The sequence below is a fragment of the Taudactylus pleione genome, unplaced genomic scaffold (assembly GCF_031769625.1).
Source record: "Taudactylus pleione unplaced genomic scaffold, aTauple2 ptg000333l, whole genome shotgun sequence".
NCBI classification, from domain to species: Eukaryota; Metazoa; Chordata; class Amphibia; order Anura; family Myobatrachidae; genus Taudactylus; species Taudactylus pleione.
The window spans coordinates 7,486,254-7,498,871 of record NW_028284734.1 but is presented as its reverse complement, the minus strand read 5'-3'; the positions used below and the strand labels follow the sequence as shown (position 1 = coordinate 7,498,871).

At 46.5% G+C, this 12,618-nt stretch overlaps 1 protein-coding gene across 1 annotated transcript in view; it reads right to left on the bottom strand.

Annotated features, from left to right (window-relative positions):
• MRPS27 (mitochondrial ribosomal protein S27) overlaps positions 1-12,618 on the bottom strand; it is a 113,788-nt gene that overhangs the window by 31,862 nt on the left and 69,308 nt on the right. Inside the window, exon 8 of the mRNA XM_088443697.1 lies at positions 11,949-12,051. Within this exon, the coding sequence (XP_088299823.1) occupies positions 11,949-12,051 (103 nt within the window). The remainder of the gene's footprint in view (positions 1-11,948; positions 12,052-12,618) is intronic.

The following is a 12,618-nucleotide window of genomic DNA, read 5'->3' as shown; positions in this document are numbered from 1 at the left end:
GCGCCACAGGTGGAACAAAGGGCGGCTGAATGCGGAGAACACCCTGCATAAAGGTGCGCACATCCGGGATTGTAGCAATCCTACGGTGAAACCAGACAGATAGGGCCGAAACCTGTACCTTCAAAGAAGCAAGGCGAAGCCCATGATCTAGTCCCGCTTGCAGGAAGGTGAGAATCCGAGACAGACGAAACTCCCGCGGTGCATAACCTCTCGGTCGACACCACTGGAAGAACGTATGCCACACGCGATGGTATATCCTCGCGGAAGACGGTTTCCGAGCTCGTAACATGGTCCGCACCACAGAGCTGGAAAACCCCCGGGACCTCAGCATGGCCGTATCAACAGCCACGCCGTCAAAGACAGCCGAGTCAGGTCCGGGTGAAGGCAAGGACCCTGAGACAGAAGGTCCGGTCGTAGCGGCAACCGCAGAGGAATGTCCACGGACAGACCCTGAAGGTCTGAGAACCAGTGCCGTCTGGGCCACGCGGGAGCTATCAACAGGAGCGTCCCTCCTTCCTGTTTGAATTTCCGGATTACCCGTGGAAGAAGGGAGACCGGAGGGAACAGGTATGCGAACCGGAACGTCCACCGGACGGACAGAGCATCCACCAGAGACGCCCCTTCGTCTCTTGTGCGAGACCCGTACACCGGCAACTTGTTGTTGTGCCGGGACGCCATGAGGTCGATTTCTGGAAGACCCCACCTGTCCACCAGTAGTTGAAAAACGTCCGGGTGCAGGGACCATTCCCCCGGATGAACGTCCTGGCAACTTAGAAAGTCCGCCTCCCAATTGAGCACTCCCGGGATGAAGACCGCTGATATGGCCGGAAGATTGCGCTCCGCCCAAACCAGGATCCGAGAGACCTCTACGAGAGCCGCCCGACTGCGAGTTCCTCCTTGCCTGTTTATGTAGGCCACGGTGGTAGCGTTGTCCGACTGGACCTGCACCGGGCGACCCTGGAGAAACCGCTGTGCCTGCTGGAGAGCATTGAAGACCGCACGGAGTTCCAAGATATTTATTGGAAGCTCCGCTTCTGTCGGCGTCCACCTGCCCTGGAACAAGTGTGGACCCGAAACTGCTCCCCAGCCCCGAAGACTGGCGTCCGTTGTCAACAGGACCCAATTTGGAACCCAGAACGGACGTCCCTTGTTGAGGTGGGTCGTCTGTAACCACCACGTAAGGGACAGGCGAACCTCCTGGGTGAGCACAATCGTCTGGGACTTCAGAGACTGAGTCAGCCCGTTCCACTTGGACAGGATCAGGTGCTGCAGAGGTCTGGAGTGAAACTGGGCGTATTCCACCATGTCGAACACCGACACCATGGAGCCCAGTAACCTCATCGCCGAGTGTAAGGACACCCGGCGGCTGTGCAGACAACTGCGCACCCTTGACTGTAAAGCAGAGATCTTGTCCTCCGTCACGAAGATCCTTTGCTGTCCCGAGTCCAATAAGGCTCCAAGATGCAGAATCCTCCGAGACGGGATTAGAGTGGACTTCTGCCAGTTGATTAGCCAGCCGTGCCGTTGCAGCAGTGCAATGGTCAGGTCCAAGTGGCGTAACAGGAGCTCTGGAGATCCTGCCACCAATAACAGGTCGTCCAAATACGGCAACATGCGGACTCCCTGCAGCCGCAGAGAAGCCGCCATGACCGCCATCACCTTGGTGAAAACACGTGGTGCTGTTGCCAGGCCAAAAGGTAACGCCCGAAACTGGAAGTGGTCGCTGCTGATTGCAAACCTGAGGAACTGTTGATGGCGCCAAAGAATAGGGACATGCAGGTAAGCGTCCTGTATGTCCAATGACACCAAGTAGTCCCCAGGTTCCAGCGCCAGAATGATGGACCGTAGGGTCTCCATCCGAAACTTCGGGACCCGCAAAGACTTGTTGAGTGCTTTGAGGTTGAGAATCGGACGATATGACCCATTGGGTTTCTGTACCAAAAATAGATTTGAATAGAAACCCTGGCCCCTCTGGGAGAATGGAACCGCCACTATAACTCCAGCCTGGAGCATAGTGTGCAATACCTTCCGCAGCTCCGTAGCCTTGTTCCGGTCTGATGGGAGACCCGTGGTGAAGAAGCGAGCCGGGGGTCTGTGCCGGAAGGAGAGGGCGTATCCATGGGAAACCACCTCCAGAACCCAAGTGTCTGTCGTAGAGGTCGACCAACACTGGGCGAACTGTAGCAGGCGGCCTCCCACCCTGGGATCCCCCAAAGGGAGGCCCGGACCGTCAGGCCGCAGGCTTGTCATCTGGCTTGGGGGCCGGACGTCTGGTACTCCATGCCTGCTTCCGGGGCTTGACCGATTTCTTAGGGCCAGCCTGTCGAGGAAACGACTGTGGTTTGGGCCTGCCCTGGGCCCTAGATGACCGAAAGGACGATGGTCCCGAACCAGAAGGAGCAGCGGCCGACGGGAGACAGGCAGATTTGGCTGCCGCCAGCGTGGCCACAATCTTATCCAGATCCGGACCGAAGAGAACTTCTCCGGTAAACGGCAACGCTTCCAGACCTTTCTTGGAATCTGCGTCCGCCTTCCAGGATCGCAGCCACAAGGTGCGACGAGCAGCTACCGCTGCTGAAGAAATTCTAGACACCAGAGTACTAATGTCTAGAGCCGCCTCGTTGATGTAGGTGGCCGAATCACGGAGATTGCCAATCAACTCCGCCTGATCGGCCGGACAGTCGGATTCAAAAGAAGCCTCTAATGAATCCGCCCAGCGCTCCATCGCTCTGGCAACCCAGCAAATGGCCATAGCCGGCCGTGCTGCCCCCCCCTGCAAGGGAATAAGCGGACTTCAGGCAGATTTCTACCTTGCGGTCCGTAGCATCCTTAAGGGAGGACATGGATGGCATCGGCAATGTGGCACTACGGACAAGACGGGTCACGTGAGAATCCACCTGTGGAGGGGATTCCCACTTCGCAAAATAATTATCCGCGAACGGATAAGCCACCGCCAGGCGTCTCTGCGGCTGGTATCTTTTGCCAGGTTGTTTCCACGCCTCCTCTAAATGGTCCACCAACTGACCCGAAAGAGGAAAGACTGTGGCATCGCCCTTCACATCTTTGAAAAAGGCATACTTAGATTTAGCCGCTGGGGGAACTTCGTCCTCAATCACCAAGGCTGTGCGGACCGCCCGAATAAGTCCAGGAATATATACTTTGGACTTAGCATCAGCGTCCTTAGTATGGAGAGGTTCCTGATCGTAAGGATCTAGAATCTCCCCATCATCAGACGTCCCTTCGTCATCCTCATAAGGAGCGGACAGAGACGCCACCGGCCTTTTATGAGACCGCATCACAGACTCCCCTTGCAACACATCCGACAAGTGCTGTACAGAACTCGTCAGGGAGTTAACCCACGCTGGCTCCTGAGAACCCGGGAGCGGGGAAATAGGGAGACTGTGGGGTACCACCAATTGTCGTGGGAACCCCTGCATGGGTGACGACACCACAGACTGCTGGGACAAACCCATCGGAGTAAACGCAGGCTGCGGAGCTAACTGGCCCACTAAAGCTGTTAACGCCTGAGCGAAACAAGCCCAGGGCGGCTCCTGTACCGGTGCTGTAACCGTAATAGGCCGCGCCATGGACAAACACTGCCGGCAAAGGCCCTCCGCGCTACCCTCCCCCTCCGCTAACGGTACTTTGCACGTGGTACACTGTAGCCGGAGGGGAAAATCACTTTCAGACATGATGGCACCACGTATGTGACCTCTCTCACCAATTAAGTATTAAATAGGCGAGAGACCACCCTGCAGCATCGCACCGTAAGGGCTTTAGCAGAAAGAACAGGGACAGTAATAAAGCTGACAGTTTAGAGAAGAAAAGATTACAGGCAGCAGCGCTAGCACAGTCACATACAATGCAGAAAAATAACAATTCCTGCACTAACAGCGCTGATCACTCAACTACACAGACACAGGGCCTGGTAGGACACAGCGCTGCATACACAGACCTGACCACAGCGGAGGAGAGGTATGCGGGGGGACCCAGACCACGATGCTTCCTTCCAGCGCTTCCAGCAGCGTTCACCATGCGTTCTGGAGAAGATGGCCGCCGAGGAGCAGAGAGGAGGCTGGCCTGGGGGAGGAGCGCTGCCACAGGACCAGTCGGCAGCATGCAGAGAGGGCTGTGTGCAGCGGGGGAGGCGCCGGCTGTGAGACAGGGAAGGCGCGCTCCCCTGGCATGCATTTAACCCCTGGGACGCCGCAGCGCTACCGCTCTGCTGCGGTCCGCTGTCCCAGGGGGTAGTGGAAGCGCAGGTTGGTCGCCTGGCTCCACGCTGCAGCCAGTCCCCAGGGAGCCCCCTGCCTGGGGACTTAGGACCATGTGATCAGCGGGGACCCACCGCGGGACCCCGCTGCTTACCTCTGTCCCCCTTGAATCCGGCCATGGTCCGGAGCATCTGGGGTCACCGCTAGCTGTGACCCCAGACGCCCACCAGCATCCCCGGATCAGTACCGGCGTTCTGGTACCGGCGGGGTGTAGGGAAGACAGCATGGACGTCAGGACTGACTGTCCATGCTGTTCATCCAGTTGTGCAGCCACAGCTGCATGAAGAATAAGCTTCAGGGGCTCTTCTAGCCCCCACTCCAACAGGTGCACCCGACTCCGGCCGGGCACCAAACTAAACTGAGGTGCCTTGGCTCGGGGGCGGGGTATAGGAGGGGGACCTAGTGCATCCTGGGAGGCTGAAAGCTTAACTCTTTGGTGCCCTGCGACTGACGTCACACCTATACCCCAAGGTATCCTGTGGATACCCTATGGACCCTGAAGTAGAAAGGAGTACTACTGCTGTTTGCATTGTATAAGGGGCACTATGGCTGTGGGCATTATCTGTTAGGGGCACTACTTCTGTGGGCATTGTATAAGGGGCACTACTACTGTGCGCATTGTGTATTAGGGGTACTACCACTGTCAGCATTGTGTATACGGGGCACAAATGTGGGCATTGTGTAAAAGGGACACTGCTGGATGTCATACATGAATAAGGGACACTACACTGTGGTGTAATGTGAATCAAGATTGTGCTACTGCGTGGCGTATAACTTAGTGGCCCCCAGGCTTTGTTGAATTTAATGTCGCCCACGCTGTCTTAAAGGTTGAAGACCCCTGCTCTACATACTAGCATGATACCGTAATGATTTAAACTAGGTATATCTTCTCAGTACAAAGGCATCACAATATATCAACTTAATCAACCTCTTTTCAACATTATTAACATCATAATATCAGTTTACACCTGTGTTAAAAGCCAGAAACCTGGATAATATAAATGAAAGGAGCAGCACTGGTGCAGTATAACATGTAATAAAAATATTAATGTACATACTAGTAAAAACGGCTTGGTTGGGAATAAAAGTAAAACATTTAATAAAAAGGAGATATGGCAATATATCACATTGAATAGAACATAAGAGACATTAAAGTTATCCTCCTGCTGTGACTTATTTGGGGCCCAGTCCTGAAACCAGTCTGCTGCACTTCAGCCTCCGCCACCCTCCCTCTGCCGTGCCACAAGTTTATTTAGTCAAATTGCCCACAGCAGACATTTTATTTTAAGGTCTTCGCCTATAAAATTGCTGTGTGGCACACTATCGATTGGGTTCGAGATTTTTGCAAATTTAATAAGAAAAAAAAACACATTAAGAAATCACAGGTACATATGTATTCACAGCCTTTGCCATGAAGCTCAAAATGGAGTTCAGGTGCATCCTGTTTCCACTTTATCCTTGAGATGTTCCTAAAGCTTAATTGGAGTCCACCTATGGTAAATTCAGTTGATTGGACATGATTTTGAAAGGCATACACCTGTCTATATAAGGTCCCAAACTTGACAGTGCATGTCAGAGCACAAACAAAGCATGAAGTCCAAGGAATTGTCTGTAGACCTCCGAGACAGGATTGTCTCAAGGCACAAATCTGGGGAAGGGTACAGAAAAATATCTGTTGCTTTGAAGGTCCCAAAGAGCATAGAGGCCTCCATCGCCCGTAAATGGAAGACGTTCGGAAACACCAGGACTCTTCCTAGAGTTGGCCGGCCGTCTAAACTGAGCGATCGGGGGAGAAGGGCCCCAGTCTGAGAAGTGACCAAGAACCCAATAGTCACTCTGTCTGAGCTACAGCATTCCTCTGTGGAGAGAGGAGAACCTTCCAGAAGGACAACCATCTCTGCAGCAATCCACCAATCAAGCCTGTATGGTAGAGTGGCCAGACCATGATATGAGACAAAGATTGAACTCTTTGGCATGAATGCCAGGTGTTATGTTTTGAGGAAACCAGGCACCGCTCATCACCAGGCCAATGCCATCCCTACAGTGAAGCATGGTGGTGGCAGCATCATGCTGTGGGGAGGTTTTTCAGCGGCAGGAACTGGGAGACTAGTCAGGATAGAGGGAAAGATGAATGCAGCAATGTAGAGACATCCTGGATGAAAACCTGCTCCAGAGCGCTCTTGACCTCAGAATGGGGCGACGGTTCATCTTTCAGCAGGATAACGACCCTAAGCACACAGCCAAGATATCAAAGGAGTGGTTTCAGGACAACTCTGTGAATGTCCTTGAGTGGCCCAGCCAGAGCCCAGACTTGAATCCAATTGAACATCTCTGGAGAGATCTGAAAATGGCTGTGCACCAACGCTTCCCATCCAACCTGATGGAACTTGAGAGGTGTTGCAAAGAGGAATGGGCGAAACTGCTCATAGATAGGTGTGCCAAGCTTGTGGCATCATATTAAAAAATAATTGAGGCTGTAATTGCTGCCAAAGGTGCATCAACAAAGTATTGAACAAAGGTTGTGAATACTTATGTACATGTGATTTCTTAGTGTGTTTTTTTTTTTATTTAAATTTGCAAAAATCGCAAAGAAAGTTTTTACACATTGTCATTATGGGGTATTGTGTGTAGAATTTTGATGACAAAAATTAATTTATTCCATTTTGGAATAAGGCTGTAACATAAAATGTGTCGAAAAAGTGACGCGCTGTGACAGAACCGTAACTAGACTTTTTGGTGCCCTGTGCCAGAAAGAGCATTGGTGCCCCCCTCATTTTTCAAAGGGACATAATGCACCCAAAAAAGGGCCATGACTTCATGAGGAAGGGCCAGGGAAGAGATAGGAGAGGCCAGGAGATGCTGGGGATGAAATAAGAGGAAGCTACAAGCAAGAATGATAATAAACAGAAATTTGACAGGCCCAAACAGCGCCCCCTGACCTGTGGTGCCCTGTGCGATGGCACTGGCCGCACTACCCTAGCTACGGCCCTGCGCTGTGAATACTGTATAATTAATATATATTTTTTCTTTTTTTTTCTTGCACAAGATAAGTAACAGATGTATTAGAGAAGAGTAAAAAAAATAGTTTATTGAAGCCTAATAGTGAATGCAAGCAGAGAAAATGGTTAAAAAAATAAAAAATGGGTGTAACTGTATGTAATGCAGTCTTTGCATAGCCCGGGAGCATATTCTGCTGGCTCCAACCTGCAAGCAACCTACTAAAGTTGCTAATTTAAATCTAATTAAATTGCGGTTTTCTTAGTGAATGAATTTTACGAGGGGTGTGCAATAAGTTTCTATATTTACAGTGCATAAGTAGAGTAGACACAATCTGACTGTCTGGTTGTGAACTGTAATCTCGGACTAAAGTTCTTTCAGGACACAGCAGCATTGCACACTAAAGTAGTCCATATAGAGTACTGATGGAAAAGGATTTATATCCGCACACATCCCTTAGTTACATAATGTTACCCCATATTCAATATTCAAATAGTAATATATATTTTTGTAGGGGGTGCTGCCAACAGACAAAGGGTACAAAATACCTTAATATGCAAAAACAAAAATGGAAGAGAAAGAAGGTTTGTCTATAGTGCGGCGCACATATATTAGATTTCTTTGTATTAAAATCATATACTTTATTGGATATTCATTAAAAAGATATAGTTTGCCTAATCCCAGAGGGGAGTACTATTCAGCGAAATATTGGTTTTAAAATAATAGAAAAGTAGACAGTGTGTATAGAAATAGAAATGTGCAATAAAATTTATTTTCCTCGTTGTGTGTCCTCTTTTATTAATCTTTATTATTATGTTGGAAAATGTGTTTAATGTGAAGAGATAGATCAAATGGAACCTCTCAAAAATATATATAGAGGATAGCTTAATATTGTACAGTATATCAATAATATGTCACTACATATATTGATAATATCAATACCATCTCATTTACTGGGTAATCAGATTTTAATTCCCAGACCTAATGCACTGCATTATTGGTCAATATTTTCATCAATAAATAGCATAAATATGGTCTGGTTTTTATCAATGATTGTATCATATCCCAGTCCCCTAATGAATTCTCACATGATACTGTATCAATATTGAAGGTATTAGTACTCCTTCTAATGCTTTTAATGGAGCGTACACACGGTCAGATTTGTCAGACTTGTCAGATTTGTCAGATGAACGACTGAACGATTAAACGATTTGAACGATTTGGACGATTTGACCAAAGTTTTGAACGATTTGAACGATTGAACGATTTTTGACTGCATTAAAATGAATGGAATCGTCCAAGTCTGACTGCAAACCCATCAGATGTCAGATATCGTTATCTGACAAACGGGAACGCGCATCGTTGATCGTCCATCGTTCAGGCATGTCAGATATGAACGATTTTCCTTCAGATATGAACGACTGAACGATTTTTAAATCGTTATCGTCCATATCTGAAGAAAAAATCTGATCGTGTGTATGCACCATTATGGAGCGTACACACGGTCAGATTTGTCAGACTTGTCAGATTTGTCAGATGAACGATTGAACGATTAAACGATCTGAACGATTTGACCAAAGTTTTGAACGATTTGAACGATTGAACGATTTTTGACTGCATTAAAATGAATGGAATCGTCCAAGTCTGACTGCAAACCCATCAGATGTCAGATATCGTTATCTGACAAACGGGAACGCGCATCGTTGATCGTCCATCGTTCAGGCATGTCAGATATGAACGATTTTCCTTCAGATATGAACGACTGAACGATTTTTAAATCGTTATCGTCCATATCTGAAGAAAAAATCTGATCGTGTGTATGCACCTAGTGAGGTTGTTTTACTATCCAACCTCTACATATACATAATAGTAGTGTGGTCGTAATCAGTATGAAAGGAATATATTGATAACAATGTTGCTATTTCAATTCACTGTTAACTGATACAACCCCAAGCCACCAGTCTGCTGTACTCAGAGTGCAGGGTTATTACATCTTCAACACCCGCTATTTTGGCATATGGTACCCATACAAACACACATAACACATAAAACAATTAATTATCAGATTTGTGAGGATTTGGATATTTATATATCAATACACATGAATTCTTATATATATTAATTTTGTCACATCTTATCACAGATAGATAGCACATGTAATCATTTGCATATATATCTTTATTTTTAATTATACAAATATTTTTATTATAACTCACTATTATCACTAAAGGTTTTATTAATCTTATCAATATAATCATTTAAGTTGGATGATGAATTAATTGGAATTAAAATACAATATATATATATGGCAATATATTAATTTATTCTAATTTTTTCATATTATTAATTAATGTCATATCAATGTATAATCCAAAATATGGATATAGATTATGACACAAAATCGGATTAAAAGACTATTAGGAAGTATGATATGTATATAATAATAAGGGCAAAACCTCACTAAATAATAGAGCAGTATTCACAATCGTTTAGGGCACTGGGATATGATACAATCATTGATAAAAACCAGACCATATTTATGCTATTTATTGCTGAAAATATTGACCAATAATGCTGTGCATTAGGTCTGGGAATTAAAATCTGATTACCCAGTAAATGAGATGGTATTGATATTATCAATATATGTAGTGACATATTATTGATATACTGTACAATATTAAGCTATCCTCTATATATATTTTTGAGAGGTTCCATTTGATCTATCTCTTCACATTAAACACATTTTCCAACATAATAATAAAGATTAATAAAAGAGGACACACAGCGAGGAAAATAAATTTTATTAGACATTTCTATTTCTATACACACTGTCTACTTTTCTATTATTTTAAAACCAATATTTCGCTGAATACTACTCCCCTCTGGGATTAGGCAAACTATATCTTTTTAATGAATATCCAATAAAGTATATGATTTTAATACAAAGAAATCGAATATATGTGCGCCGCACTATAGACAAACCTTCTTTCTCTTCCATTTTTGTTTTTACACTAAAGCAGTCAGCTTGTTCACTTCCTTCAAGAAACTCATTATGGAGCTCAACAGAGGCCACTGGAGAGCCATGATCTTCTACGACTACAAGAGTGGTCTGCGACAGCAGGAGAGTTTTGACTGACTGCGACGTGCTTTTGGGGAGAAAGCACTGTCCCGAACCACTGTGTTTGAATGTTTTGCAGAATTTCAGCGTGGGAGACGGTCCTTGGACATGAGGAGTGCTGCGGCCGACCTGTGTCCGTCATCACCGAGGACAACGTTGCTGCCGTGTGGGCCATACCTGAGGTGGGCGCCAAGGTGACTGTGGCCCAGTTAGAGAAGGAGATAGTCATCTCATTGGGATCCATCCGCTCGATACGCCACCAAAAGTTAGGCCTGAGCAAGATTTCTGCACACTTGGTGCCCCATTAGCTGACTCGAAAGCAGAAGTTTGCTCAGGTGACTAGAGCCGCAACATGTTTGACCGCGGTCGCTCAAACTCTGCCTGGAATATCATCAGTGACGATGAATCCTGGATCTACAGTTTCAACCCCGAGGCCAAACAACAGCCTCGGACCTCAGATGGAGGTGCGCCACCACAGAAGTTCTGTGTGAGCACAGCGTGGCCAAGCAGACGGTGGCTGGTTTTGTGGCCAAGACTGGTCATGTAGCTACTGTACCACTCGCGCAGCAGCGCACCATCACTGAGACCTGGTACGCCAACCGGTTTGGATATGGGCTCCCGATGGTCAGGATGCCACCGGTAGAATCCTTACTTACTATCGGGATGCCGGCGGTTGGGATACTGGGGCTGGGATCCCAAAGCTGTTGGGATTCCAGCGCCGGCATTCAGACCATCGGCATCCTGCACGCCGGGATGCTGACTACCATCCCCACCCAACAATGACTGCTGCAAGTGCTGGAAGCCATTTTCAGGTGGTATCCAAGAACTTGAGCTAGTGGTGCCCTTCTCCTTCACGAAAATGCACCTGCCCACAAGTCTAGGAAAGTGGTGGATTTTCTGGCCCATGAATGCACCCAAAAGCTTGGTCATTCGCCGTACAGTCCACACCTGGCCCCCGGCGACTTCTCTGTGTTCCCACAATTCAAGCGCAAGATGCGTGGGATTCATTTTGAGTCACCAGTAGCTGCAGTGGAGACCTTCATCCAGCATGTAGAAGATATAACTAATTCGGACTGATACAGCTGCTTCACCAAGTGGTTTGAGCGCTGTCCAGTTTTGCATCGCAGCATTCACTTTTTACTTTATGTTTTACTTTGTTTTGCCTGGCATCCTCTCTGATTCCACAGGGGTAGTAACAGTTAGGACTAGCAGTCAGAAGCTCCAACACTATGTTCTGTTTTAAAATAGCAATACAGCTTTAAGCATGGGGACTTAAAAGAAGCATACACTAATCACTATAGGATAGGTTTGAGAAATGCAAAACCTAATATCTATAAAAACATGGACTGTAGTCTGGTGGAAAGCAAAAGATAAAACAAACGGCAGCAAAATGTTTTAGTTGGGAAGAAGAAAAAAAAAAAATCAGTCTTGTAGAACCCACTTCACGAAATGACTCAGGATCTGTGACTGGAAAACATTTAAGAAGAAAACATGTTGCAATATAGAAACATTGGGCCTGCAGAAGTTAGCCTGTATAGCTTGTACAATGTGACACTCACCAATCAGTGTGTATCCATACAGCTGTGAGCTGTACCCCATTGTGTTCTCCTGACGCATACCCGCCAGCAGGAGCGAAGCACCAAGGTTCCTTTCTTGTTCCCACTAAATTAAAACAAGAAACAAATCTGGATAAAAAAATCTAAACCTATAGCTATGTGGCTATGATAGCTAAATAAGGTGTAAGCAGTAAGACAAATATAAAACAGGAAACAATCCAATCTTCCCCAAGAAGAAATGGAAACTGGGGGTCCATTGTTTAATTGTTAGGAACACACTAAGCTATTTACATATAACCAGACTATATTGCAAAAACATATTTACCATGAACATATGGGCATATCTGTACTGCTATATCCCTTTACAGGTGTGCACCAACTTATGCAGCCTTTATCACGTATGAAGGTGGAAATACCACTTTTAGGAAGGACAAAAAAAACCTTGATAAGAATATAAAGTCCATTCTAATTGTAAGTGGAGGTATTCATCCCCACTCGGTTCAATTTTGAAGTACACACTGGATAAACAGTAAATCGGAAGAAAGGGAAAGGAAAGATACCTTTATATGTTTCTATAACATCTGCCATATGTGAGTGGGGTACGCTCCATCAATACATCAAAAACAGATTGGGTGATCTACATACTCAATAACAATATTTGTATTGAATGGAT